At 41.7% G+C, this 26,993-nt stretch overlaps 2 protein-coding genes and 1 long non-coding RNA gene across 3 annotated transcripts; all 3 read right to left on the bottom strand.

The window, feature by feature from the left end:
* Window positions 1-716, bottom strand: LOC118410586. The gene is made up of 3 exons (XR_004830571.1): window positions 674-716; window positions 340-449; window positions 1-21 (listed from the first exon to the last, which is right to left on the bottom strand). It is a non-coding gene; the product is annotated as an uncharacterized LOC118410586 (long non-coding RNA).
* Window positions 717-11,594, bottom strand: LOC118404159 (collagen alpha-1(XII) chain-like; the record flags this gene model as incomplete). Its single annotated transcript, XM_035803185.1, has 26 exons — window positions 11,457-11,594; window positions 10,509-11,063; window positions 10,043-10,152; window positions 9,674-9,738; window positions 9,325-9,473; window positions 9,088-9,197; window positions 8,844-8,908; window positions 8,506-8,651; window positions 7,393-7,947; window positions 7,153-7,262; window positions 6,980-7,044; window positions 6,687-6,835; window positions 6,135-6,244; window positions 5,970-6,034; window positions 5,406-5,551; window positions 4,670-5,224; window positions 4,424-4,533; window positions 4,231-4,295; window positions 3,814-3,962; window positions 3,164-3,273; window positions 2,856-2,920; window positions 2,358-2,503; window positions 1,555-2,109; window positions 1,346-1,455; window positions 1,113-1,177; window positions 717-822 (listed from the first exon to the last, which is right to left on the bottom strand). Coding segments are annotated over exons 6-26 (3,465 nt in total), but the record flags the coding sequence as incomplete, so codon positions are not given.
* Window positions 11,595-11,744: 150 nt separating this feature from the next.
* On the bottom strand, window positions 11,745-25,688 carry LOC118404151 (collagen alpha-3(VI) chain-like). The gene is made up of 27 exons (XM_035803175.1): window positions 25,660-25,688; window positions 24,589-25,318; window positions 23,937-24,066; window positions 23,172-23,281; window positions 22,933-22,997; window positions 22,593-22,744; window positions 21,816-22,020; window positions 21,355-21,478; window positions 20,803-21,028; window positions 20,232-20,341; window positions 19,953-20,020; window positions 19,646-19,800; window positions 17,393-17,505; window positions 17,172-17,236; window positions 16,873-17,024; window positions 16,099-16,653; window positions 15,479-15,588; window positions 15,306-15,370; window positions 14,772-14,920; window positions 14,223-14,466; window positions 13,752-13,875; window positions 13,323-13,548; window positions 13,064-13,173; window positions 12,863-12,927; window positions 12,582-12,736; window positions 12,219-12,331; window positions 11,745-11,750 (listed from the first exon to the last, which is right to left on the bottom strand). Exons 1-27 carry the CDS (start codon window positions 25,686-25,688, stop codon window positions 11,745-11,747), a joined length of 4,356 nt encoding a protein of 1,451 aa, XP_035659068.1.
* Between the last annotated feature and the right edge of the window lie 1,305 nt (window positions 25,689-26,993).

The following is a 26,993-nucleotide window of genomic DNA, read 5'->3' as shown; positions in this document are numbered from 1 at the left end:
GTTTTGAAGAATAGACAGCACCTAAAAATGATCAATTAAAGGGCTTATTAGTCACAAGGCATCAAGTATGTTAAGCTGCCTGAAAATGATATAGATGTCTAAAATCTTGCCAACAATTCAAAATCACCAAACAAAACCCACGAGAAAATGTTATCAATTAATATGGAACACAATCATGCATGTAACTAGTGTTTCCTTGTGTGTGAATTGCTAGCAATACTACATAAAGCAAAAGGAAACTCCTGAGAGATTTTAGCGTCGACATGGAAAAAGTGTCTTCAGCTCTAAACAACACTTTTTATATGCCTAGTCATCAATAAATTCGTCATATGATCTCACCGCAGATTCAATTTGAGCGACCAGGGCAATGTACATCGCTGACTCCGGGTTGAGTAGATCTGCACTGCAATTCCTTTGAACTACCAGACTTACTATGGTTGAATTCGTTTCTGGTGAAAGGAAGACAGAGCAGAGTAAAAATTGTGACTAATGTCGGTTTCATGAAGGAAAGATCTTGACCAACTACACAACAACATGGCTCTTTTCACCAACGTAGCCTCTTTTATAATATGACGACCAGTGGAAAAAAGTTATTGAAATTAACGTTGCAAAGAGCAGCACAACAAACGCAAGGATAAGAAGTGATAATCATCTTTAATAAATCAATCCTTACCTTGTTGAACAATGACGGCGGAGCTTGCATTCACCGATATAGACCCCAAGTTGCCAGTGCTTACAGCAACAACAAATGTTTGCTTCATAGTAGTAGCAGCAAACTCAGCAACAAAGACAGCAATTGATACTTTTACTTGATTGTCAGGGCTGAAATGATAGCAAATCATTACACATTTGTTTTCTATGAAAGAGATCCTATCAGCAAAGCATTCAATTCTATTTTGATTTGGTAATGGTATATCAACAAACGACGAAATACAGTAAGTTGGAAGAAATATTACGGCAACTGTGTATGTCGACTCCAAAAAAAAAAAAGGAGCCGGATAAACACCAGCTTATTTCATTCAGAGCTTCTGAAGATAAATAACTACACGGTCAGGTATACAATGATACATGTATAAGCTTTAATGAAGAAGATCTTGAAGAGGTCTACTTACGCAGGTTGGTAACCAACCACAGTTGCTCCTTGGAATCCCACGATGGAGGTAAATAGTTGGGATACCTGCACAAAAGGTTCAATGTGTTATTCATGATCAAACGCTTTATTTATTCCTGTGACGATTTACCGGTAAAGCCATGATTTTATTCAGACAAAAGTCAAGGTGATATGATGAAATTGAGGTATGTATACATGCTTTAATTCCAATAATGGCAACAAACATTTCCCTACCTCTGCAATGAGAGCACTGGTGATGCTGGAGAATTCGCTCGAGTCAGGGTTTCTCAGTTGTATGGAGAACTGGGTAGTCAATGTTACACACACAAAGACTGGTGGCACGGCTGTAAATGATAAGATAAATAAGTGTGTAAGGCCTGCGTCTTTACAAAAAATCAATTTCTCGACCCCAAAACCTGACAAAAATGCAAAAACATATTTACCATCGCAAACTCCAGTCAAAAGTGTGTTCCTCAGACTATCCAGCAGGTTGAAGTTGTCCACCACAGCCAAGGTCCTGTTATTGCTGGCGATCTGCTCGAGCTGCGTCAGGTCGTAGCCTGACACACCAATAGCGTAGACAAGGATTCCCTTCTGTCTTGCTTTATATGCTGGTGTTGCCACTCCGTCATACGAAATGCCATCTGTGACGACAATAAGCACTTTTGCTACTCCCGGACGAGCTCCATCCGATCTTGCAAAGCCGTACCTGCTCACATACCTGATAGCCCTTCCAGTCAGTGTACCGCCTCGCATGTATGCAATATCGTCGACTGCATTGGACAAAGTTTCTTTGCTTTGGAAGCTGTTCATGGAGAATTCCTGTCTCACACGCGTGCTGTATTGGATAACCCCTATTTGCGTTGCAGATGGACCGATGTCAAAGGTCTCGACGAGCTTTTGAGAAAACTGTTTCACTTTCTCGAAGTTGTAGGCCCCTACACTTCCAGACCCATCTAGCAATAAAATGATGTCCAGAGGAGTTCGACACACCAGCGCTGTAAATTGAATGATATGATATTGTTATGAAATTCCATTCCATTATTGCTCTCTAATTACACACAACAGGCGAGCTTACAGCGATATGGTGACAAGTTCTTGAGCTATGTACGTTAAATCTTTGGTTCCTACTTTCAATGTCAATAGACAACATGAAACTTACGCTAAATTTGAAATAACTTTGACTCTTTCTAAACTGTCGCTATGTTTCTGCACACAAAAATACAGTTGATCATCGTCTACTGACCTTCTTCCCCTGAAATGAACGAAGTTGGATCGACAGTCAGGTCACCTACACTTCCTGATGATACATCTGTAGAGATTGCCGTGACAAGTCCACCAGAGGACGCTGATACGACTCCTAAACTAATAGTCACTCTGATGTAAAGCCCACTGAAAGAGAAATTCAGATTGCACCATAAAAAAGAACGTCATTTCTCTTATTTTAGGTTCCAAAGACAGGGAAATAAGAAATCTGGTTGCTTAATTTGTATCATAAAGACAACGACAAATGTTACACATACTTAATCTCTAAGCAGATCCTACGGTAGCATAAGATAGCATCAAATGCTGGAAGAGGAGTCAAGCCGACCTAGGAGTGTGTATGCGGTGCCCGTTTTATAATTTACTCCCTTTGGCCAGCTATACTCCTTGGGTAGCTTTGATACTATCTTATCATCGTGATCTAATGGCACCGTAGGATCTGCTTGGAGATTAATACATAGTGACAAAGGATTCTACTTACGAGCAACTGATGCTGGTCACTTTCACAGACAGTATTCCCGGTATATTTCCAAGAATCGAAAGCAGCTGAATATTGTAAAGCAGAATGTTTCAGCAATATGACATTCACTTTAAACGAATGCAACACATTTTAGGCACAAAAACGAAGAGCCACTAAGTCTACAAAACGGTATAAGACATTAACTGTGAAATATAGAATATTGCAGTCTTAGTTTAAGAGTCATACCTATACTAGTCTTTTTTCTTAAATTGATGACTTTCTTGTCGATAAAGGTATTATCCTTTCAAATGCACGCCAAATAAGCTTACCGCATTCTCCACTCGAATGACGAATTGCATGTACGCTGCAGAGTCTGAGTTGAGAAAATCGGCGTTGCACGGATCCGTGATGACAAAGCTTACTAACAACTGCGTGGCATCTGTGGTGTAAAAATTAATAAGATGATCGACACAACTCGTCATAAATAGGACCACTGTTCCCCAGCAGTGTCCACGGTATCACAGCAGAGAGCGGTCCCTCTGCCGACTGAGGAGCCTGAAGCCTGAGCTGTTTTCTACTAGTAATTGCGATCGGACCTACCGTTAAATAGATATACCCAACCCCCCTGTGCTGGTGCCTTCAGTGTAATTAGCTTAAGCACATATCAAAAAAGAAAAAGATACATGGCTGTCACTTGATTTACGTCTCTTCATTCTTGATAACATTTTCCAGTTTAAATAAATTCGTTGAAGAGATTCATTAGTCACGTATGTTCACAGTTAATAGGATTTTTCATCAGTGACTGTATGTCTCCTAACTCTCGCGAGAAATAGGTCACTCCGTGATCAAGATGGACTGATAGCCATCGAAAATTTGGAGGTACGTGTACTTACCTTTCATACAGTCACTGATTGATGAAAAATCCTCTTATCTTAAATAAATTCAAATTTATACTTGATGGCAAATTATATCTGCCTACCTTGTTCGATGACGAGTGCAGAAGACGTATTCACTGATATTGACCCCAAGCTCCCAGTTTGCACGGCACTGATGAATGTTACTTTCATCGTGGTTGTTGAAAATTGCGCCACAAACACAGTAATGGTCGCCTTCACCTGATTCGTGGGTCTAAAGGTGAGAAAAAGGAAGATTATGTTTGTCACAGTAATAGTTACGGCATGACTTCAAATGACATACATCCGATGACGCTTGTTGACGTATTCTTAGGACTAAACAAGATTGAAATTAATTTTGAAAGATTTTCTTTGAAGTTTAACTAAAAGATGGCATCTAAGCACTCAGTTTGACAAGTTTTGACAAGTTTTATTTACAGATACACGGCATAGCAGCAGTAGCTGAATTGCGCCGCCATTTACATTTATATACATATACTTACGTTGGTTGCAGACCCACAATGGTCAAGCCTTGAAATCCCGGAATATCGACGAAGATCCGAGATAACTGTAAAATGAAACGACATGGTACTGTAAGAGGGCTAATCGAGAGTAGTCAAATTGCCAACATGTGCACGATGAAGCTTGACGGTCTTAGTTAGACTTTACTCAAACTAGTCAGAAACTGGGGCTCACCTCGGTTGCAAGGCTTGTAGAAATACTGCCAAACTCAATAGAGGTTTGGTTCCTCATTGTTGTGGAATACTGGATGGTCAGTGTGAGACTTATGACCACAGGCGATGGAACTAAGTGAAAATAGTAAAGGGATACACTGTCATCTTCACATTGATTTGGACAAAGAGTCATCAAACATTGACAACGTTTTATATTGGAGCAAAAGTTCACTGATCTAGAGTTAAACAAATTACTATGAAATCTTACCATCACAAACTCCCGTTAGAAGCGAGTTCCTCAAGCTGTCCAAGAGATTGAAGTTGTCCACCACAGCCAGAGACCTATTGCTGCTTGCAATCTGTTCCAGTTGGGCCATATCGTAGCCGGCAACACCTATCGCGAACACGAAAATTCCTTTCTGCTGCGCCTCTAACGCCGACTGTTTTACTGCGTCAGATGAGACACCATCCGTCACGACGATGAGAACTTTGGGTACTCCAGGACGAGCTCCATCTCTCTCTGCAAAGCCATATCTACTCACATATCGAATAGCTTTTCCTGTCAGCGTGCCGCCTCGGATGTATCCTATCTCATCTATTACTGTCGACACAGCTTCATTTGTGTGGAAGGTGTTCATGGAAAATTCCTGTCTGACTGTCGAGCTGTATTGGATGACCCCGACTTGGGTTGTGTTGGGACCGATGTCAAACCCTGTAATAGTCTTTTGCATCAACTGCTTGACCTTTTCAAAGTTGGATGCACCGACGCTTCCGGATCCGTCAATTAGAAAAATGATGTCCAGCGGATTCTGGCACACCAGAGCTAAAGAAAAGACGGTACTTTTGTCAAAGATAATAAAAAGAATATATAACTTGTCCACTGACGTCAGCTCTGTTTGAATGACAACTTAATGTGCGGTTGCTTAAGTTCTGTATCATCAGTTAATATGGTATTTCTTGGTTTGTTTTCTATGTGGTTTAAGATAGCAAAATGGTCCTCTTACCTGCCATCCCCGACAAAAAGGAGTCCGCATTGACAGTCAAGTTCCCGATGCTTCCTTGTCGTACAGCCGTAGACACAGTAGTGATCAGGAGATTGGAAGACGTTGAGGTAACGGTCACACTGATAGTCACCTGGACGTTAAGTCCCCTATCATTGGGAAAACATGAACGTAAGAGTAAGCAATGAATAAGTGATTTAACCATGACGCTAGTGTAAACTATTGCCGCCAACTGGCAACTATCATGACGCCAACGTTGGAAGGTTACAAATTAAAGCAATGTATAAACCGAAATTCATTGTTAGTCTTCCCCACGCCTTCGGTGTGAGTGGGGTGCCCATCTCTCTGGCCTTCTGGCCACACAGGGAGCCACGGTAGGAGTCCTGCTCCCTATGAATAAGCGTGACCAACTCTTTCTCATAGGTACCGAGTGTTAAGCAGAGAAAGCAGTACCATTTTGAAAGTCCATTTGGTCTGAACCGGCCGTGTTTGACCTCACGACATACCGACTGCACACCTAAGCCATTGCATCTTGGTCAAATTCATATAGATACGGCATATACTTACGAGCAACGGATTCCGGTTACTCTTACGGAAAGCACTGCTGGAATGTTTCCTAGAATTGACAATACCTGAAATGACACGTTACAGTAATCGTTTAAAAAGAAGGGTTCAAGATGGTAAAAGTACACTGAAAGCAGGCAAAGAAACACTAATAAAACTTAACCCTACCGCGCTCTCTACTTGAGTGACGAATGCCCTGTACGTTGCAGAATCTGGGTTGAGTAGATCGGCGTTGCAAAGGTCCCTCACAACAAGACTCACCACAACTGGTACGGTTTCTGGGCAAATATAAACAACGTTAACGTTGTACCAGAAACAGTAGCGCCATATGCTTTAAGTAAATAAATAATAGTTAACTCTTTGTAAGTGTAGTTTTTTTAATCTCTGTACTGTGTCTGCTTCTATGGGCCATGGGCCTGATGCAAACAAATAAATAAATAGATAAGGCATGATGGGCTTTAGTTAAGCTTTACATGTTTGGTTTTCATTTTGCCCAGTCTAATCAAATCCACCCATTGAGAGCAGAAAATGACCTGAAACTATTGACACTCTATATAATAGTTAAGTCCAATATATTCATCGCCGCAACATGTTAATCATGATTATTTGTACACTTTGTAAAAAAATTTTATTAACCACGTTATTACAGTCATATTATATTTACGAATAGCTCTGTTTTAAATAATAATGCTAATGCTAAAAAAGGCAACATCGTCTTACCCTCTCCAACAACGAAAGCTGATGATGCATCGACAGAAATCGATCCTATACTCCCTGTGTGAGTTATGCTGATGAACGTTTGATTCGTGCTGGTTACTGCGAACTCGGAAACAAACACTACCAACACAACTTTCACTCGATTGCCAGCCCTACAACATTGTAGAAAAAAATACAGATCACGGTTACAGATAAAACAGATGTTTAAGAAATAGATGCGCCTCTTCTTGTCAAGCAAACCTTAGTATCGTTGCTTCAAGATATATTTACGAGTCAACATATGATTTGCTACTCACGCTGCTTGGTAGTCAACAACAGACACACTTCGAAATCCAACGATGGAAAGGAACAACCGTGAAACCTGTGGACAAAACAGTCAGGTTTTAGTAGGCCATTTTTAGCCTCTGATCAGTCAAACGATATCTTGAGTGGTGAACATTTTATTCCATCAATACAACAATCTGCTTACCTCCGTCTTTACTCTGACAGAGAGATTGGTATACTCAGCAGATCCTGGGTTTCGGAGCGCTGTCGTGAACTGGGTGTTCAATATCACAGATGCATAGACAGGAGGTGTCACTGAAAAAACAAAACAATTTTAGTAGACTTCCTGTGCATATATACATGTATATCTAATTCTTTATCTCAAAAACATTAAAGACATGAGAAAAGTGGAAATGACCCTTAAGGCATGGATTATAAATCTCACCATCACACACGCTCGTCAGCAATGTGTTCCTCACGCTGTCCAAGAGGTTGAAGTTGTCCACCATAGCCGAGGACTCGTTCGTACTGGCAATTTTCTGCAGTTGTTCTGCGTCGTAGTTAGAAACACCAATGGCGTACACAAAAATGCCTTGTCGCTGTGCTTCCAAAGCCGGAATAGCTACTTCGTCTGACGAGACTCCATCCGTCACAACAACCAGCACCTTGGGAACTCCTCGACGAGCTCCGTCGAATACTGAGAAGCCATACTTGCTGGCGTAACGGATAGCTCGTCCCGTCAGTGTGCCACCTTGCATGTATTCCATGGCATCAATTGCTCCCAGTAAACCGCTAACCGTTTGGAAAGAATTCATTGAAAATTCTTGCCTGATTTTACTGCTGTATTGTATGACCCCAACTTGTGTAGCAGCGGGACCGATAACAAATCCCGAAACAGCCTTCTTGATGAATAGTTTGACTTTCTCAAAGTTGTTCGCTCCAACGCTTCCGGAACCGTCGACAAGATAGATGATATCCAACGAATTACCGCAGAGTAGTGCTGTAAAAAAGACCCATGTATTAGACATCTAAAAACTCTCACCTCACTCACCTCACTGGTCCCATAGCCTCACCGGCCGTAGGGGCAGCAAAAAACTAGTATACTATATAACCCTTGATCAACAAGGACAAGTGGTGATATTGTTGTCAGGTTCATAGATGCTGTTACATACTGTGCAAGAACGGAAATATGTTTTAACGCATTTCTATTTCGATATTTTCTTCTAATTTCTATTGTGAATAACGCTTTGAATGTCGCATCACCCGGGACGGCCCGGTCACACTCATCATCCGATCATTGTACGCTAACAAAATAATGGCAATTTGTGTCAGTTTTGCATATGTCGACTCGTATTTGCATATGTCGACTCGTATTTGCATATGTCGACTCGTATTTGCATATGTCGACTCGTACAAAATTCATTCCTTATTGCATACAAGGCTGACTAAAACACTTGTCGGGTATTGGTTCTATCACAGCCTGCAGGAACCTTTGACGATATCAAAATCGTAAAGATGTGACCTCGAGCTCGCCGTTATCATAATTTTTGCCACCTACCCGCTTTGCCGAAGAGAAGTGAGGATGGGTCAACAGTCAGGTTACCCACTCTGCCTGATTCCACAGCCGCGGATAAATTAGCCACAAGGGTATTTGAGGATGATGAAACTAGAACTACGTTGACGGTGATTCTGATGTTCAATCCCCTAAAACATAGATAACGATAATAGCAAAGGAATGCATTCTGTCGCCCTCTTCTCTCTAAAATACGATTATAATCTTTCATACATGTATTTGTGCAACTAGCCTTCGTGCATGAGTTTGCAATAAAGATTATTATTAAACGTTATAATCAATTTTTCTGAAATTCACAAAAAAAGGACATAAACTATACTTACACACAGCCAACATGAGTTACTTGAACCGACAGTAGCCCAGGGATGTGTCCAAGAATGGATAGTATCTAACATACGGAAAAAGACATTCCAACCGTTTATGACTCGAAACATTATCGAAAAATCGACACATATGTAACGTTACCCTGCACTTCGTCTTAAAACATCAACGTACTAACCATCAATAATCATAGAACATAATGGTCATATGATACTCAAAATCACTCGACAAGAAGTCGGTACTTACCGCTGACTCGACGCGCATGACAAAACCCGTGTACACTGGAGACTTAGGATCATAAAGGTCTCCACTGCACCGTTCCCGCACTACCAGACTGACCGCTGTCGCCGGTATGTCTGTAATAAAAAATCAATGCATAAAAAATCAATGCATAAAAATATTTAGAAGTTTCAAGTCAAATTAGTTTCTAATTAGCATAATTAGTTATTCGGGGGACATTTGAAGTACGAATATCACGATTACCTTCCCGCAGGACTCCCGATGATCCAGTAATGACGAACAAGCTACCGATACTCCCCGTATTTACAGTAGTCTCCAGTCGTAGCTGAAGTGTCACACTGATGTACGAAGCCACTGACACTTTGAGATACACTTGTACCTTGTTGTTCGACCTAAAAGTTAGAAGTCAATCGTCAGTTATTTTCATGTCTTTTTCATTTTTCTGCATAAAGCAATAAAGTAATGTCAACTACAATAGATACCATTTGCAGGCAATTGCAAATATACCAATACATATATCAATAGTTACTATAACTTCTTTGTCATTTCTTATTAATCTTCAATTATTTCTTAAATCTTTTGAGAGGCTTACCCAGAACTGAAACCGGCAACAACAGCGCCATAAAACCCAGCGATGTCTGTGAACAGCACGCGGAGCTGAAAAAAAATAGTAGGCACGTCATTGTAGTACGACGATACAATAGTCTAAACAGCAACAGCGGCCGAAAATGGTTTCGTATTCTTACTGGGTATAGAAGGGTAGAGCGAATGTCAGAGACGTTGGTCATATTCTTATACATTATACAAGACCGAGCCTTAATCGTTTCACTTAGTCAATATCATCCTTAACCATGTGGCGGATTGAAAATCTGTAAGCTGCGTATTCAGCGGTAAATCATCTTGGAAGTACAGACGATTAGAGAAAGAACATACTGATGTACTTGATAGAACATTACACTACCTCGGTGTTTATTTGTGTGACTAAAGTCACAAAGGCAGAAGATCTTGGGTTTCGCAATTGTTCGCTGAATTCCACATCTGTTGTAAAATATAGAACCAAGGTGTCGGGAACTGAAAGAGTGTAAAGTAAGGGGTTAGATTTAGCCTGCATAAAGCATAACAAATCACATTGACAGACATCAATAATACTACTGCTGTTAATTGATTTGTTTCACGAATGAAATTCTACAAATGATAGAAAGTGTCTTACCAAGCAGATTCTACAAAAGAAATATTAGAAAGTGGCTTCTATCCGTGAATTACCAAGATGTATCATTTTACACACACAAATTTGCTTCCACTTTACGAGTAGCTCATTGCCAGTATGGCAGTAACACATTGAATGCTTCAAAGTGATATTTCTCCTCTGTATGTACCATTTCAACATGAATGAATTATGATTTGATTTATAGATGTGGGAATAGTACCTGCGCACGAAGACGCTAACAGGGAGGTCCTCAAGTCGTTTAATCCAAGGAAGCTGTCCAGAGTTGCAATGCTGCGACTTGAGGTAGCAATCTCTTGTAGTTCGCTTGAGTCGTACTCTCCCACACCGATGGCGTAGACTAGTACACCACCCCCTTTGACATCTCGAGCAGCCGACGCAACGCCATCACTAGATGTTCCTGCTGTTACCACGATGGCCACTTTGGTTGCCGCCGGTCGAGCCCCATTATTTTCCGCAAATCCGACTGAGTTGAGTGCTCGCAGTGCCTCCCCTATGTTAGTTACGCCCCCTAGGTACGTCACTCCATCAATACCATCACGAACTTCCTGTTGACTACTAAAGACATCCAGGGAAAATTCCAGCCGCGGACGGGTACCGTACTGTAGCAGACCTACTTGTGTGTTGTTGTTGCCTATGGCGAAGTCACCGACGACTGCTTTGACCCATGTCTTGATGCGTTCAAAGTTGGTCGGACCCACGCTGTTTGACCCGTCCAAGACGAAGACTATGTCCAGAGGTGCTCTGCATACTGGTTCTGTAATTAATGAAGATGGGTGACTTGAGCAAATGTATAATAGCAACACATACTTTCCGAGACAAGGTACATCTATTGATCTAATATTCTAATTATTACACCATAGCTTTTAAACAAGTGTCGCTGTTGTATTGGCAAAGCTACGGACGAAGAGTAGACGTCAACGGAAGGACAAATGCGAAAAATAAGAACATACATGAGAAACGTATCTTGAACTTCATTAACCATTTTGCCTGAACAAAATTCGGTCACACGATGAAAATAAAATACAACTCTTCCTGTTAGAAAGATGCAGTGCAAACAAAGTGCACCAGAAGAGCCATCTGTTATCAATACAATTCAGAGTCCCTAAAACCTCTGATATCATGAATAATTGATTTATCAATTCTATACCTGTGGTGCCGAAGAAGACTGTACTGGAGTCTACGGTGAATGACCCGAAGCTCTGTCCTTGAACAGCTTGCAGGAAGATTTGCTGGGATCTGTCAAACTCATCAGCACTTAGTAGCAAGCGAAGGTGGACAACGATCGAACAAGTAGTAAGCCTTAAAATGAAAACAGAACACGACATCAAGCTTTTTCTTTAGGACACAAAACTAATAGCAGTGGACCACAAAACTGCAGTGTTATATAAATGTGTAACGTTAGTGCTATAATTGTGAATGAAATTCATGCCCTGTCTTAAACCTAAATGTAACAGACAATCCTGTGAACGGTGAATCGTTAAGGTTGAAGAAAATAAGTTCACATACCCATTTGATATGTCTTGAATCTGGATAGACTGGATTCCAGGTACATTGGAAAAGATGGTGCTTATCTGAAAGGCATGGTAATGACAATGTGTTGAAAAATACAGCATGTCAACGTTGTAAAATTCTTGACGACACAACATACTAATAAGGTCCAGCGTATAAACCCTCCCACTCAGGGCTGATTCCATGGAATACACAAATGCCTTACGGTTTCATTCCAAATTCCAGACTCAGATTCAGGGTATTAACGTACTCACTCATTATCCATAGCAACAGACTACGTATATAAATCCGCCAATACTAGTATTACTGTCGATGTGAATATCTATCAAAGCGTATGAAATCAAAGAAGACTGAAATTTTCGTAATGTGAATTTAAGGCCATTCTAAAACGTGTACTTACTGCGACCTCCAACTGGACTCTGAGCTCCTGATGTTCGGGTGATGTGGGATCCAGGAGGGCAGCTGTGAAACACTGACTGGTGATGGTGAATGACGCATACGCCGTGACCCCCTCTGTGGAAAAAACGTTGTAGAAAAAAACAACATGAGAGCTGCAAAGTCATTGCCAATTTCAAGCAGATGTAAGAATAGACTCATTTTAGTGTTTTACGCCATTGCAGCATTGGTACACGAACAGTTAGAAAAGAGTACAAAAGTTGCACAAACAGGCGTCAAACATGAAGAATTGAGACAGATCTTTACATCTGATTAGATATCTATGATTGGCGTTATCATCAAAAATCCAAACGAGATATTGCCTTACCTTCAAAACCGAGTTCCCCTGAGCTCGCATTGACTACAAGTGTCCCAATGCGTCCCGTGGACACTGAGGAGGTGAAATTTCCTACAAGGGTCTCGAGACAGAGTGTTGTGTTGTCACCAAGGATTTGGAATGACACTTCAGTGTCACGTCCCATCCTGTAAATCAAATAACGGGTATAGAATGAGACGGTTCCAATCGTAATGCCGCTTTTGTAATTGCAAAGTTTTTTTATAACACAATAGAGTACAGAATAAATAGGACTAAACCTATCTATAACTCACCCAGATCCGCGAAACTCTGTTACAACTATTCGTTGAACACAGTCACGATTCAATATTCCAGTAATCTGTATGACAACAAAATATATATATTCAAGTTGATAGTGTTATGTATAGTAATTCAGAGTTTCCCTTTAAATTCAAATTACTTTAAGTTCCTAACTCTAAAACAAGTCTCTAATTTTATTTACTGCTCATACTCACCCCTTCGTGGACCTGTGCTGCGAGAGTTTGGAAGTAATGAGAACTGGTGTTCCTCAATGTTCCGTTAAACGGTGTTCTGATGACAAACCTGCCGTTCAGAAGTCTACCGACTGAAAATATAAACAAGGAATAGACGTAACTTCCTCTGTGTCTCAACCTTGCATCATTCCTAAACATCACTAAAATTCGCATTTACAGAAATACTTATTACAACATACGTAAGCATATGAAAAAAGACTTCAATGAAACATCAAGTTACCATTGCAAAGGCTGCTGACAATAGCTCTGTCCAGCTGAGGTAGGTTTGAAAAACTGTTAACAACGGTCACTGCGCCGCTGGAACCCGTGATTCTCTCCAGTTGGCCTTGCTGAGCTGTTGGGCCAACTCCGATCACAAAGGTCACCACGCCATATTGGCTGGCTTGCTGGGCTAGAAGTCCGGCAGAATCCGCGTTGTGCTGACCACTGGTCAATACAACCACAACCTACATGCGAGGCAATGTGGCACGTTTAAAAAAGAAAACACACATCGTTTGAGAGAAGATTATAAAACTTGTTTGGCAGGTAACAATTTACATTGATTACCAGAAGACTTTGTATCTTTTTCTTAAATTTTATCACATGTATACAAAATATCGAAACCAGCCACTGTATGTACTATCCGCAACTATCAACACTAAATACGTACCTTTACATTTCCTGGTCTTGAGTTGAATCTGAATCCGTTTCTAAGAACGTAAATCAGACTACGTTCTAGACTTGCTTGTCCACCGATTAGTGATGTCTCATTAACCAGTTGTATCATATCCGTGCTGAGAAACAATGGTAAGGGTACGTGTCATGACAAAGCATATAAATTGCATACGCAGACACAGTGGATTGAGCATTACCCAGCAATATCTTCACCTTACGTATTGCGTAGTAATTTTGGGAACAATCTAAAGCAGCACAAACAGCATCACTAGAAAACAGACAATACCTCATAGATCTTACGTCTGTATTTTATATCTGTACTTTGTACCCCGTACAATTGTTGTGCAATAAAACTATATATCTGCACAGATTTAACTTGTTTGTGTGTGTGTGTGTGTGTGCAAATTCTCCTATATTTGTGTAATTACACAGTCTCTAGATCTATTTTAGTTGACCTATTTCTTACCTATTCGTGTACGCTCCAAGGGCTATCAATTGGCGGACACTGTCGCTGAATTGGTATACCCCTATCTGGAAGTGGTCCTGTCCGATTTTCAGTGCCTCCAGGACTGAAGTCATGAAGTTCTTAATCCAGGGCAATCCGCCCTGACCGACAGCGTTTGATGAATCCAACAGAAACACCAGGTCCACAGCATTCTGACATCTTATGGGTTTTATTTGTGGCGTCGTTGGCGGTGCTGCCGTGGTTCCTGTAATACAAAGAGTAGTTCATATGAGTGACAGATGATCCTGACTTCTACCAACAAAATCAAAGTTAACAACACTTATGATTTACGTCGATAGAATTTTGATGACCACAACACAAGTCTTCTCTGTCAATTGTACATTTATTCGTATTGTCTAATGTAGGGCAGTTGAATAAAATTCAAAACAACGAATGAACAGTATTGGCAATAGCATATATATTAGTCGCTGCACACTAAAACATTTCCACATTTGTCAACATTTACTTACTGAAAGATGTTAAATGAAATTCGGTTTAGTTGTTTCTCACCTTCTCTCAATACGAAGAGTGAACCCGGAATGACGACCAAAGTGCCTATCCTGCCAGTGTTCACTACAGTCCGAAAGCGCTGTTCGACGGCCATGGAGATGTAAGGGGCGACGATCAAGTTCAGGTACACCCGCGTGGTGTTTCTGACACTGGAGAAACAAAGAAGCAATTGCGCATGCATGTTTACGCCTCAGTCAGAAAGTTATGCTGCCTAAGAATAATAAGAGAGTATAAATCTCTCTCCATGTTAGCTTGTCATGATCAGTGTGACAACATTCTATACTGAACGTTCGTAAAACAAAGAACAATACACTGGAAATGATAAGCAAGTTGGTCTCATTTGCCCGCTACTGCTACCATTTGTGATCTTTGGATTTCAGCTATGTCTAAAACAGAGTAATATAAGAATTTGATGTAAGCTTTCAATTTCAATTTGACTTCCTGACTCCCCATGATAAAAAAAAACATAGTACATGAACAACTGTTTGAGGACAGCTATTATAGTGTAATGATGATGTATGTCTGAGTGCTTACTCTTGTTGCAAACTTGTGATAGCAATGCCCTGCAGTCCCACAATATCTCTGAACAGGAACAAAAGCTAGGGAAGAAACAAAAACAGATAAATGTTAGTTGAGGTGAGGTAAAGAACAAAACGTACGTTTATTTCAATATTTTGGTCTGACAATTGGTGATAAAAAATACTTACCTCTGTTCTAATCTGCGTCACTAAGATGGAATATGCCGCTGAATTCGGGTTCCCAAGTTCTCCGGTGAACTGTACATCTACTGACACATAGGCCACCAGAGGAGCAGGCACTGCGAAAATGATAGAACATTTGAGTCATTGCTGTACATGTTGGGAGAAAGTAATATCATAGAATTCATTTATCAGGCTAAGGTATCAACCAATCATGTGCGGATAAGTAGTGTACACTAACTACACCGTGGCATGGCTTTACTACCGATTGCACATCTAGTCAAACTAGCAATTTCAGTCAGAATAAGTTTGGTCCAAGGTTCTCTGTGAAAACCTTGGCTAGGTCATTCATATTGCCATCACATAACGTTAGATCCCAGCATCATAACATATTCCTCATAAGTTTTGGCAATACGTGTTGTTTCTAGATTGATCAACAAAAGAATGTACAGGACATAGAGAAAATTGCTAACATCAGCATCAGAGACTGAAAATAATTGATAAATACAAATACAATAACAATCACAAATAAAGCACATATACAGCAATTAGGCTCGCTAGAGGAGTATTGATTGAACTATATAATGGAACCATGTAGTGAAATTAAAAAAAGTGTTGCCGTGTTTAACCTGTGCAGACTGACGACAGCAGCGATGTCCTTAGATCGTCCAAGGCAGCAAAGTTGCCGACAGATGCCGCCGTTTGTGCCGAGCTGGCGATGTTTCCCAGCTCACTGACGTCATGTCTGTCGACACCTGCAGCATACACGACAGCACCTGTCTGCTGCAGCTGCAGGGCAGGCTGTATGACGTCATCACTCGATGGCCCGCCGGAGACCAGGATAACAACCTTCCGAGCGTCCGGACGAGTGCCATTGCCAAGTAGGAGGGGGCTAGTCCTGACAGTGTGCAGCGCCTGGCCGACGTTGGCTCCTCCAGCCATGTACGGGACGCCGTCTATGGCCTGGAGCAGGTCCTGCAGATCGCGGAAAGCCCCAAGGGAGAACTCAACACGCGGTTGCGAGCTGTACTGCAGCACACCCACCATTGTTGTGTTGACGCCGATGGTGAAGCCGCTGACGACAGCCTTGACCCAAGCCTTGACACGGTCAAAGTTAGCCTGGCCTACATGGTCCGAGCCGTCCAAGACGAAGACGATGTCTAGCTTCGCTCTGCACACTGGCTCTGTTGTCGTGAATAATACAGAAGAGTGTTACAAGTTTTAGTTATCCATACTATAACAATTTGTATTATACTGTAAATGCAAATCATCTCCCTTTAACAAATTGTTTACCAAATATCTACTGGGTAGGACAGCAAACATAGTTGTTTAGTATGTTGTTAGTAAATTCAAGTAAAACAAATCAAATCAATGATAACCATAATTGCAGTCACCAACGTTACCTGTGCGGCCGAAGAAGACTGTACTCTGGTCAATTGTGAAGAGGCCAAGGCTTCCACCGGACACAGTTTGCAAGAAGACTTGCTGTGACCTCTGAAAATCCGTTGCTTTCAACATCAACCGAATGACCACACTGATCGAACACTCAGAAGGCCTGTAAAAATAGACCAGGTCACAGTCAATAGACAGAAATGATTTAAAGTACAGGGAATGAACAACAACGATTTACTAAATGTAAGAATGGCCTGTCTATGCTAAAAGCGCATATATAAGGACGTTGTACAAAGTACAAACAACTCACCCAGATGATATTTCCTGAACCTGGACCGACCGAATACCTTCCACGTTTGAAAACACATTGAGCAGCTGTACCGTGACAAACAAAAAGTGAATTAAAATTAATACATATTCGCATTGTATTCATACACGCAATCAACCACAGTTTGAAATGTGTAGAAGTAGGAACAGGGGATCTTAGAATCTTCAAAGAAGAAATGATGACGTTTCTGAACATATCCTTACCTGCACCTCTAGTTGGATTTTGAACTGACGGTACTCAGTGGATAAGATGTCTAACAGAGATGGGATGAAGCACTGACTTGTGATGGTGAAAGTAACATAAGCAGTCACACCTCCTGAAACAATAAATGTTCATGTCAATCACTGTAGTAAAACGGGCTTTAAGGTTTTCTCTCAATCTTGTCTGTTCCATTTCTACATACATTACCCCCAGTGCTAATTGAAAACAATTTTACGACGTATTTCGCGGCTGACTTGGTTCTATCCTGGATCCATTAAAACTCTTTTCCACCATGTATCTATCTAGCGCCAGCACTAATTGTGTGAATAAGGACTAAGGAACAGACAATTAAGTGTTGTTCGGCACAAAGGGCAGAACTGGTTCATTGTGTGAATGTTGTGTGTGTAAATGATGTTCAGCACCAAGGACAGAACTGTTTCCTTGTGTGAATGTTGTTCAGCACCAAGGACAGAACTGTTTCATTGTGAAAATGATGTTCAGCACCAAGGACAGAACTGTTTCACTGTGTGAATGATGTTCAGCACCAAGGACAGAACTGCTTCCTTGTGTAAATGATGTTCAGCACCAAGGACAGAACTGCTTCCTTGTGTAAATGATGTTCAGCACCAAGGACAGAACTGTTTCATTGTGTAAATGATGTTCAGCACCAAGGACAGAACTGCTTCCTTGTGTAAATGATGTTCAGCACCAAGGACAGAACTGTTTCACTGTGTGAATGATGTTCAGCACCAAGGACAGAACTGCTTCCTTGTGTAAATGATGTTCAGCACCAAGGACAGAACTGCTTTCTTGTGTAAATGATGTTCAGCACCAAGGACAGAACTGCTTCACTGTGTGAATGATGTTCAGCACCAAGGACAGAACTGCTTCCTTGTGTAAATGATGTTCAGCACCAAGGACAGAACTGCTTCCTTGTGTAAATGATGTTCAGCACCAAAGACAGAACTGTTTCACTGTGTGAATGATGTTCAGCACCAAGGACAGAACTGCTTCCTTGTGTAAATGATGTTCAGCACCAAGGACAGAACTGCTTTCTTGTGTAAATGATGTTCAGCACCAAGGACAGAACTGCTTCACTGTGTGAATGATGTTCAGCACCAAGGACAGAACTGCTTCCTTGTGTAAATGATGTTCAGCACCAAGGACAGAACTGCTTCCTTGTGTAAATGATGTTCAGCACCAAGGACAGAACTGCTTCCTTGTGTAAATGATGTTCAGTACCAAGGACAGAACTGTTTCATTGTGTAAATGATGTTCAGCACCAAGGACAGAACTGTTTCATTGTGTAAATGATGTTCAGCACCAAGGACAGAACTGCTTCCTTGTGTAAATGATGTTCAGCACCAAGGACAGAACTGTTTCATTGTGTGAATGTTGTTCAGCACCAAGGACAGAACTGTGTCATTGTGAAAATGTTGGTCAGCACCAAGGACAGAACTGCTTCCTTGTGTAAATGATGTTCAGCACCAAGGACAGAACTGCTTCCTTGTGTAAATGATGTTCAGCACCAAGGACAGAACTGCTTCCTTGTGTAAATGATGTTCAGCACCAAGGACAGAACTGTTTCATTGTGTAAATGTTGTTCAGCACCAAGGACAGAACTGTTTCATTGTGCAAATGATGTTCAGCACCAAGGACAGAACCGTTTCATTGTGTAAATGATGTTAAGCACCAGGGACAGAACTGTTTCCTTGTGTAAATGATGTTCAGTAGATCGAAAGCAATTGTTGTGTGAATGTTGCACCAGGAACAGAACAGTTTTACCGTGTGATTTATGCTCAGTGCCAGGAAAAGTTTCTTGTATTATGTAGATGTTGTTCAGCACAAAGCATAGAATTTTTTCACAGTGTAAATACTGTTCAGCAGAAAGAAAATATTTATCAGAACCAATACAGTATTCATATTTATCAGAACCAATACAGTATTCATATTTATCAGAACCAAGGAGAGAACCATCTCATTGTATGAATGTCCTTCGGCACCTGGGACAAAACCATGTTACCTTGTGAGTATTTAAGAACTGCTTCACTGTGTGACTGTTGTTCAGTACCAAGGCCAGAACTGTTTCCCATGTGACAGTTCTTAAGCACCTAGAAAAAACCTGCTTCAGGTCTTCGCAACTTTTTTCTGTACAAATGTTCCTAAACGTCAAAGCTGTTCTATTGGGTGAACCTCAATTCTAATAATTACTTTTAAAACATAACATTTTCAGGAGAGATCTTTGTTTCACTTACCTCCTGTACCCAATACAGCTGATGCCGGATCTACTACAAGTGTGCCAATCCTTCCTCGGGACACAGTTGAGTTAAATGTGATTATGATGTTGTCCTGGCAGGACGGCGTGTTCTCGAAAACGACTTGGAAAGTCACTTGGGTCTCCATAGCATTGCTATGTATGAAAAGGAAACGTTCCAACTTCAACATGGCAAAATATACGTATAACACAATGTTTATCCGTCAATTTTACTACAGATATTTGATTTGAAATCTGATTACGTTAACATCTAGAATTGGGGAAAAAATAAGAAAATGCGTTCTTACCCAGCTCCGCGGAATTCTGCTACGACAATCCGTTGCAAGCAGTTTCCTCCGACAAATATGTCAGACAGCTGGAAAACGAGAATACAATATATATTACCCCGTAAAAAAGATTAAACAAGCCGAATGTTAGTATATGCAAAGTAGGGCATTTGGACGTAATATCAAAAATGATTATCATCTGAGCCTGACACCATGCTTCCTTAAGCTTGCTTCGTCGGTCGACGCCAGACATGTCCTTCAACCACGCCAGACCAAGGAGCTTTCTGTTTCTCTACTCACCCCTTCTTTAACCTGTGCAGTAAGGTTAAGAAACTCCTGGGAAGTTGGATCTCGCAGAGTCTCGTTGAATCGTCTTCTGATGACAACCGTGCCGTACAGGAACTGACCAACTGTTTTGAAAACATGAAAATGTATTGTAAAACACAAAAAGTTATAATTCTTCAACCTATCTTCACAGACTCAAGTGCCTACGTAATAAGTGTGTGTTCAGTTTTACGTAAGGAATTCCAACCAGTGATTGTAGTGTGAGTGTGGTCAATATGCTAACGACTTTCCAGTCTAAAACGTCTGTCGGAGAATTACAATTTTACGCAGTGCACTCATCTTATCGAACGACGAATTAACCACATATCGGGTTTGGATTTATGCGTTTCACATCTTTTTATATGGTTGACAACATGTATCTATTTTGCGAATATTGAAAATCAACATATCAAAGCCTTATTTACTTATAATTATACATATATAATAATCATCAATAAAATCAATATATCGATATATCTTTTTATGTAGTAGAAAGCACTCTCTGTTTGGGGAATGTAGTAACACCTAGCAAAGCAAATCACTGTACCGTTGCAGAGACTATTGACGACGCCCTTTTCTGTTTGCTTCAGGCTCGTGAAGCTCGTAGCGACGCTGACGGCGGTGGTGGAGCCGACCAATGTCTCCAGCTGCCCCCGCAATGGGCCTGCTCCTGCCCCAACCCCGAACACCACAACGCCGTTCTGAGCAGCATGTTGAGCCACCATGTCGAGTCCGCTGGTGGTGGAATTGTCGCTCACCACAAGCACAAGAACCTACAGTAATGGAGTAGCGAATGAGTAAGAATGCTGTCGACACAGACGGCATATATATGATCATACGTTTAGAAGGGCGAATCTAGAAGCAAGCTTGGTTCTTAATTGTGGTGGGACCTCCGAAAAGGACACCCCAAAAGTTAAAGGAAGTTAGGTACACATTTTCACCTGAGTCGAGTGAGAAAATGGGTATAAAGGCTTGCTATGAATTCAGAACTCTTGGTCAATAACCCTTACCACAAGTCACACACGACCACCTTGCCACTATCTAATCTGAGTAAACAAAGGACAGAACTATACACCAACCACTTGATAACGGAAAATACCTTAGGAGTACCCTGTCTTGAGTTTACCCGGAACCCGTGCTGTAGGACGTAAACCATGCTGGATGTCAGTTGGGGTTCGCCTCCGAGCAGAGCCATGGACCTAACTTGCCTCTGTATGTCAGCACTGTAATGTGGAGACAATTTGCGGTCACAAACACGTTGTAAACATCAATCGTAAACTAAAATGACAGTTTTGTGGATCCTTCCACACTTCTACATTGCTTCTGATAAAAGCTCATTGGCTTCCACGTTTATGTTCAGAGCAGTCATCGTTACTTTCAGCCACTTACACGGAAAAAACAACAACAATTTGACTGACGTATAGAATGCACTTTGCCTTTAACTCTATAACCACGTAAGTTCACAGCATCTTCTTTTGGGGATGATGATTGGTAGACTGGTATAGAAATAGGAGGATTACATAGTGTTTATCGCGTTATGTATAAAAAAAAATCACGTACCTTTTGGAGAAAGCACCAAGAGGTACGATCTGACGGACGACATTGCTGAACTGATACACCCCTATCTGGAAGAAGTCTGGTCCGATCGTCAGGGCGCCCAACACTGACGTGATGAAGCGCTGGACCCAGGGGAAGCCGTCCTGACCAACGGCGTCGGACGACTCTACCAGGAACACCAGGTCCACCGCGTTTCGACACGTTGGTGCTAGGAGAGCATTGTAAAGAAATGTTACCGCTAGTTATTCACTGTGTGTAAATCTGTAATTGTACATTTATCTAAGTTTGTACATAGTACAGGGCTCTATGGAAAATGTTGATTACAATATATGTTACTATTAGATGAACGAAGTAACAAACAAAGGTCACATTCGTCGTATGATCATCGCACGATAGGAAACTAAGGGCATTATTAAGATAGTGATACTATGTCGTACGGAGTTCAGCTTATTACAGAAAAGGCAGTGTTAGATCCTTGTGAACGGTTGGTTCTGTCACAGCCTGCTCGAAACTTTATTGAAATCAAATGGTATGACAGCCTTCCATGAATGTCACCCCGCCGTCAATCAGTCATATAAAACGCGGAGATGTACACAAAGACATGTCGACATTAATAGTGAACTGTAAATGTGGTAAAGAAATGTGATACAAGGTTAGTGTTTGGTGAGATACCTAGTGATAAGATAATATTCATGACAGGATCAAATCTGGAAAGCTTCAATCTACAACTTTGAACTCCGAAATATAAACGATATGAAAATAATATGAACAAATACTCACGGACGGCCTCGAAGGTGCAGTGCCCAGAGTCCACGGTGAGACTCCCGATCTCACCCGTGCGCACACACGAACAGATGGCCTGCTCAGCAGAGGTGACGGAGTTGGCACCGAGGGTTAGCCTCACGATACTGACTGGTTTCTTCTCTCCGGAACTTTGGGAAGAAGGAATACATGTTGAACATGTATACGTCACCAATATACATGCACATTTTACAGGCACATTTTACCAAGTTTGGCGGTGTTAACTTGATTTGTAAAAGTTCTTCTACAAGGTGGTGCGTTACGCCGAAGGGCGGTTATAACGGCTATGTAGATACAGACAGATATTAGGGCGTCTTACCTTCGTCTGAAATCGTAGAACTCAACTGACTGAACTCCGGTAACACGGGTAAGCGCCAGCCTGACCTGTATAGATACAAGTAGAATGTAATCATCTCTGATTAAAGACAATGCCATACCGATATCACCCCATTACATTTTTTTTATAAGGATACTAGATTAAACTCTTCGTAGATAAATCACCTGTGCCTGAAGGAAGGGAAGGGCGGATGTATATTGAAGAAAAACTGGCGTTCTTACCGCAGATTCCACGCGACCAATGAGAGTTCTAGACTCCGATGACGTAAGGTCGTCCAGCGTGTTGTTATACCTCTGCTCCAGGATAAATGAGGTGTACATCCGGAAGGCACCTGTAAATGGATATCATCAATGTATCATATTTGGATACATTTTGATACACGAAAAATTGCTTGAACGAAAATTTTCCAATGTGGCTTAGTTTTGTCCGTCGATCTGTCAACGTTTAGATCATCATCGTGAGAGAAAGGTATCTTGAGTCCATTGGAAAATAAAACTCCATTCCCTAGTGTCGGACTTTTTATAGGACAATGTGGTAAAAGATAAGATACACAATTTGAAAGTCCCGCCATGGTAGACATCCCTTAGCATGAGTGCCATACTACTTAGTTTGCATGGACTTTCCATAACCAACAGTTGGCTCGGAATCCCTCACACGTGTAAATGGTTATTCAAATATATCACGCAAGGTGGCGTAAATACAACGTCAAATGACCATCATTACGAGGAGGCATGACCCTGATGCCGATGAAGAAATGGCAGAGTTCCCCCGTTCCCGTCAGGGTCATGCCCCCTCGTAATTTAGAGCTCGCAGACCCGTCGTCCGATCGATTTTCGTCTAATGTGAGGGGGGTATAACCAACAGTTGGCTCGGAATCCCTCACAATTGTAAATGTCTGTTCAAGTATACCACGTAAGGTGGCGCAAATGCAACGTCAAATGACCATCAAGGTGGCATATGAATACCACCCAGTTCGTTGTGCGTACCAAACACCGCCGTGTCGGACGCCACCGTCAGACCTCCCAGCGTCCCGTTGTTCTCCATGTGATCTTGGAACACCTGGCGGGTCGCGTTCATGGCAAACACCGGCACAGAGAGCTCGACGCCGAACAGAACCTGTAAACAGCAGAGAACATTCCAAAAATCTGTCAAATACCACTTTGTGCACTTGGTAGTAAGAGTTATAAATCAACGCAAATGTACACATCTACATGTACGAAATTCCTTTGTTAGTACATGTATGCTGTTCTCCCTTATGGTTGTTAATAAGTTATTGTCAATGAATATTTTTCACTTTTACATAAATCATGATTTGTTGAAAGTTTACCTATAATGGAAAAGTTGGTTCATCGTTTACGGAGGATGCTACACGACTAAGAAAAAGCTGCAACATTCTACAACCATGCAGAATCGTACAACATGTAATAAGAGGAATATCATTCGAATTCAGTATGTAGCTATGTATGTACTATCGTGGAAATCATTTCTTTCTGGTTGTAGCAAAAAACAACAACATCGAAACATGTTAAGGACAAAAGGTTCTGTTGACACAGTGGCATATTCTGTTTTGATATACTAGTAGTTGTTACAGATAAAAGCATCTACCACTTAAAATCTAACTAAAACTCTGGAACATACCCTTCCGAGTGGTTCGGGAGTCGGTGTGAGTACACGAGCCGGACACTGATCCCAGTACCCTGATCCCGGCACTACAGTCAGCGAGCCAAGCCTTCCTGCACCCGTCATATTCAAGAACAACTTCTGTGCCTCGTCGATCGCCGTTTCGTTCATTGTCAACTTCACCACCATTTGTATACGCTGTCTTTGTGTTGGTTTATCGGGAATGATGGAGACATTCCCGCATTGGTTCCAGTACCCGGATCGTGGCACCACACGCAGAGAGCGCAGGCGTCCCTCCTTGGTCTTGTTGAGGAACAACTCCCGTGCTTCTTCGTGAGCTGAGCGAGTCATGTTCAGATGAACACCGACCCGGATCCGCTGAATGCTCGACCCAGATGATGGCGTCGTCAGAGAATGGCTCACGCACTGGTCCCAGTACCCAGACCCTGGCACCACGTTGAGTGATCCCAATCTTCCCGCCACTACGCCGTTCTGGAATACACTCTGCGCCTCCCCGACCGCAGAGGTAGCCAGACTTAGCCGGACGCCGACTCGAATCCGCTGATTCTCTGAGCCGGAGAAGTTGTTGGGAGAGCGGTACGGACACTGGTCCCAGGACCCGGATCCATTCTGAACTCTCAGCGAGCCCAGCCGCCCGACTCGTGTGGCGTTGAGGAACACTCTTCGTGCTTCCTCGATGGAGGAGCGAGTGAGATTCAGCCTCACTCCGATCTTTAGCTGCTGGACCCTTTGAAAGAAGGGAACGACAGCCGCTTAGAATGTTATGCCCCTGCCACACGTATCTTTCCTACCATGGCACTCCCGACCTTCAGTCGATGATGAGGTTGCTTAATAATGCACTAGCTGCCGACTGTGAATTTTGGACTATCAAAATCGGGAAAGGTATATTCTTCATGATCAAATGCGATCGGGGGATCTAGGATTGAAGTGAAGCTAATGGAGGGTGAAGTAGGTTACTTCGAACCAAAAACCCACCTTGGTTGTAGAGTGGTCGGGAGCAAAGTGGTGGAAAGATACTGAATATGTGACAGGGGCTTAATTTAAGTTTCTCACTATATCAAATTGTACCACACTATGCGTTGTAAAGGTTCTTTCATCTTAGGTGTAAGCAAAGTATTGCTACAAAATAAAAAATGATAAGAAGGATCATGTAGGAATGAAACACGGCAAAAATAATCCCCCGCCTTCTAAACTCCAGCCTGACGAAAGCTTAAAATCCACCTCTAAGCCTAAGGTAATAAGACGATCAACAACACAACTTGTAATCAAGGACCTACTCTACTTGACATACCTGGAACTGTTGGAGCATCCCGGGATCGTTGTAGGAGCTTCAGTTGGTGCGACTGTCGGGGCAGCGACGTTCCTCTTAAACCGAACTCTCACTCCGCTCGGTAAGATGAAGTCCGGGATATCAGCGGCTAAAGGAAAATATTATTAAGACTAGACATGACCATTTGCGAGCAAATACAGCATATTTCAACCATCGCGCACCCCAGACTATTCCAAAAGTGAATATAAAAAAAGTCACTTTAGTAACTTTCACTTTGGTCACTTTTACTTTGGACAGAGTTGAGAGTAGGCCAACTACTTGTATGACCGACGTCGGGCACAATGTATCGCTGAGGGTAGTAAGCTTAAGGGGCATTCCACTCCAGACGCGAGCGTTATTTTCTGATAGATGATATTTTTCGGGATACAAATTCACCCGACTTTTGGCTAAATTACATCTATCCTTTTGGCAATACTGCTTTCTAGATCCAGGTACCCCCATACAGACCCACTTATAATGTACTGTGCCGTATATGATTTTGCTTTCATAGCCGACTTCCGTCACACTTTCTCGCTAACGGGAGCTATAGTCAGGATAAGCTTTACGAAGCTTTGTGACTATCAGTATTCAAGGAGATACAAAAAAAGTTTGAAGACTATCCCATCTTGGGACACAGAGATTTGGGTACTTTAGAATAAGACGGTGAAAGTAGGTCAAATTAAAATGGCAACGTTAACGCCCAAACTGCTTGTATGACCGACGTCGGGCACGATTTCTCGCTACTAAGCTAACGACAAGCGCCGAGTGATTATCAGGCATTTAGAAGGGTACACAAAATCTTTGAAAACCAGAGAGACTTGAGCAACAAAGATTTTGGCGCGTTTCTATCTAAAATGACTACATAAAACTTATACATGGAAAACTACTACAGAATAACCCACAAATAATATTTGAAAAGCGTTGGCTGACAATTCTCATGATGTTTGTGCACACATATTAAGCCTACTAAAAATTAATCCTAAAACATCCTAGTATCACGAAAATTATACCAGTACCAATTAACCGGTACCTGTTCTACTCATTTCCCACCAGTGCACAATTGAAAGGTCCTCGGGGGAATTCAAGAACTCAT

The sequence above is a fragment of the Branchiostoma floridae genome, chromosome 2 (assembly GCF_000003815.2).
Source record: "Branchiostoma floridae strain S238N-H82 chromosome 2, Bfl_VNyyK, whole genome shotgun sequence".
Taxonomy (NCBI): Eukaryota; Metazoa; Chordata; class Leptocardii; order Amphioxiformes; family Branchiostomatidae; genus Branchiostoma; species Branchiostoma floridae.
This window is presented reverse-complemented; position numbering and strand designations above follow the sequence as displayed.

Bases quoted from the DNA above. Each gene is read 5' to 3' on its own strand.
- LOC118404151 (XM_035803175.1), bottom strand. From the start codon at position 25,688: ATGAAAGAACCTTTACAACGCATAGTGTG. The intron at 21,479-21,815 runs GTACGTGATTTT...TCCACATTACAG, and splicing joins CTTGGTGCTTTCTCCAAAAG to TGCTGACATACAGAGGCAAG. The intron at 14,467-14,771 runs GTGAGAAACAAC...TTTGTATTACAG, and splicing joins ACTCTTCGTATTGAGAGAAG to GAACCACGGCAGCACCGCCA.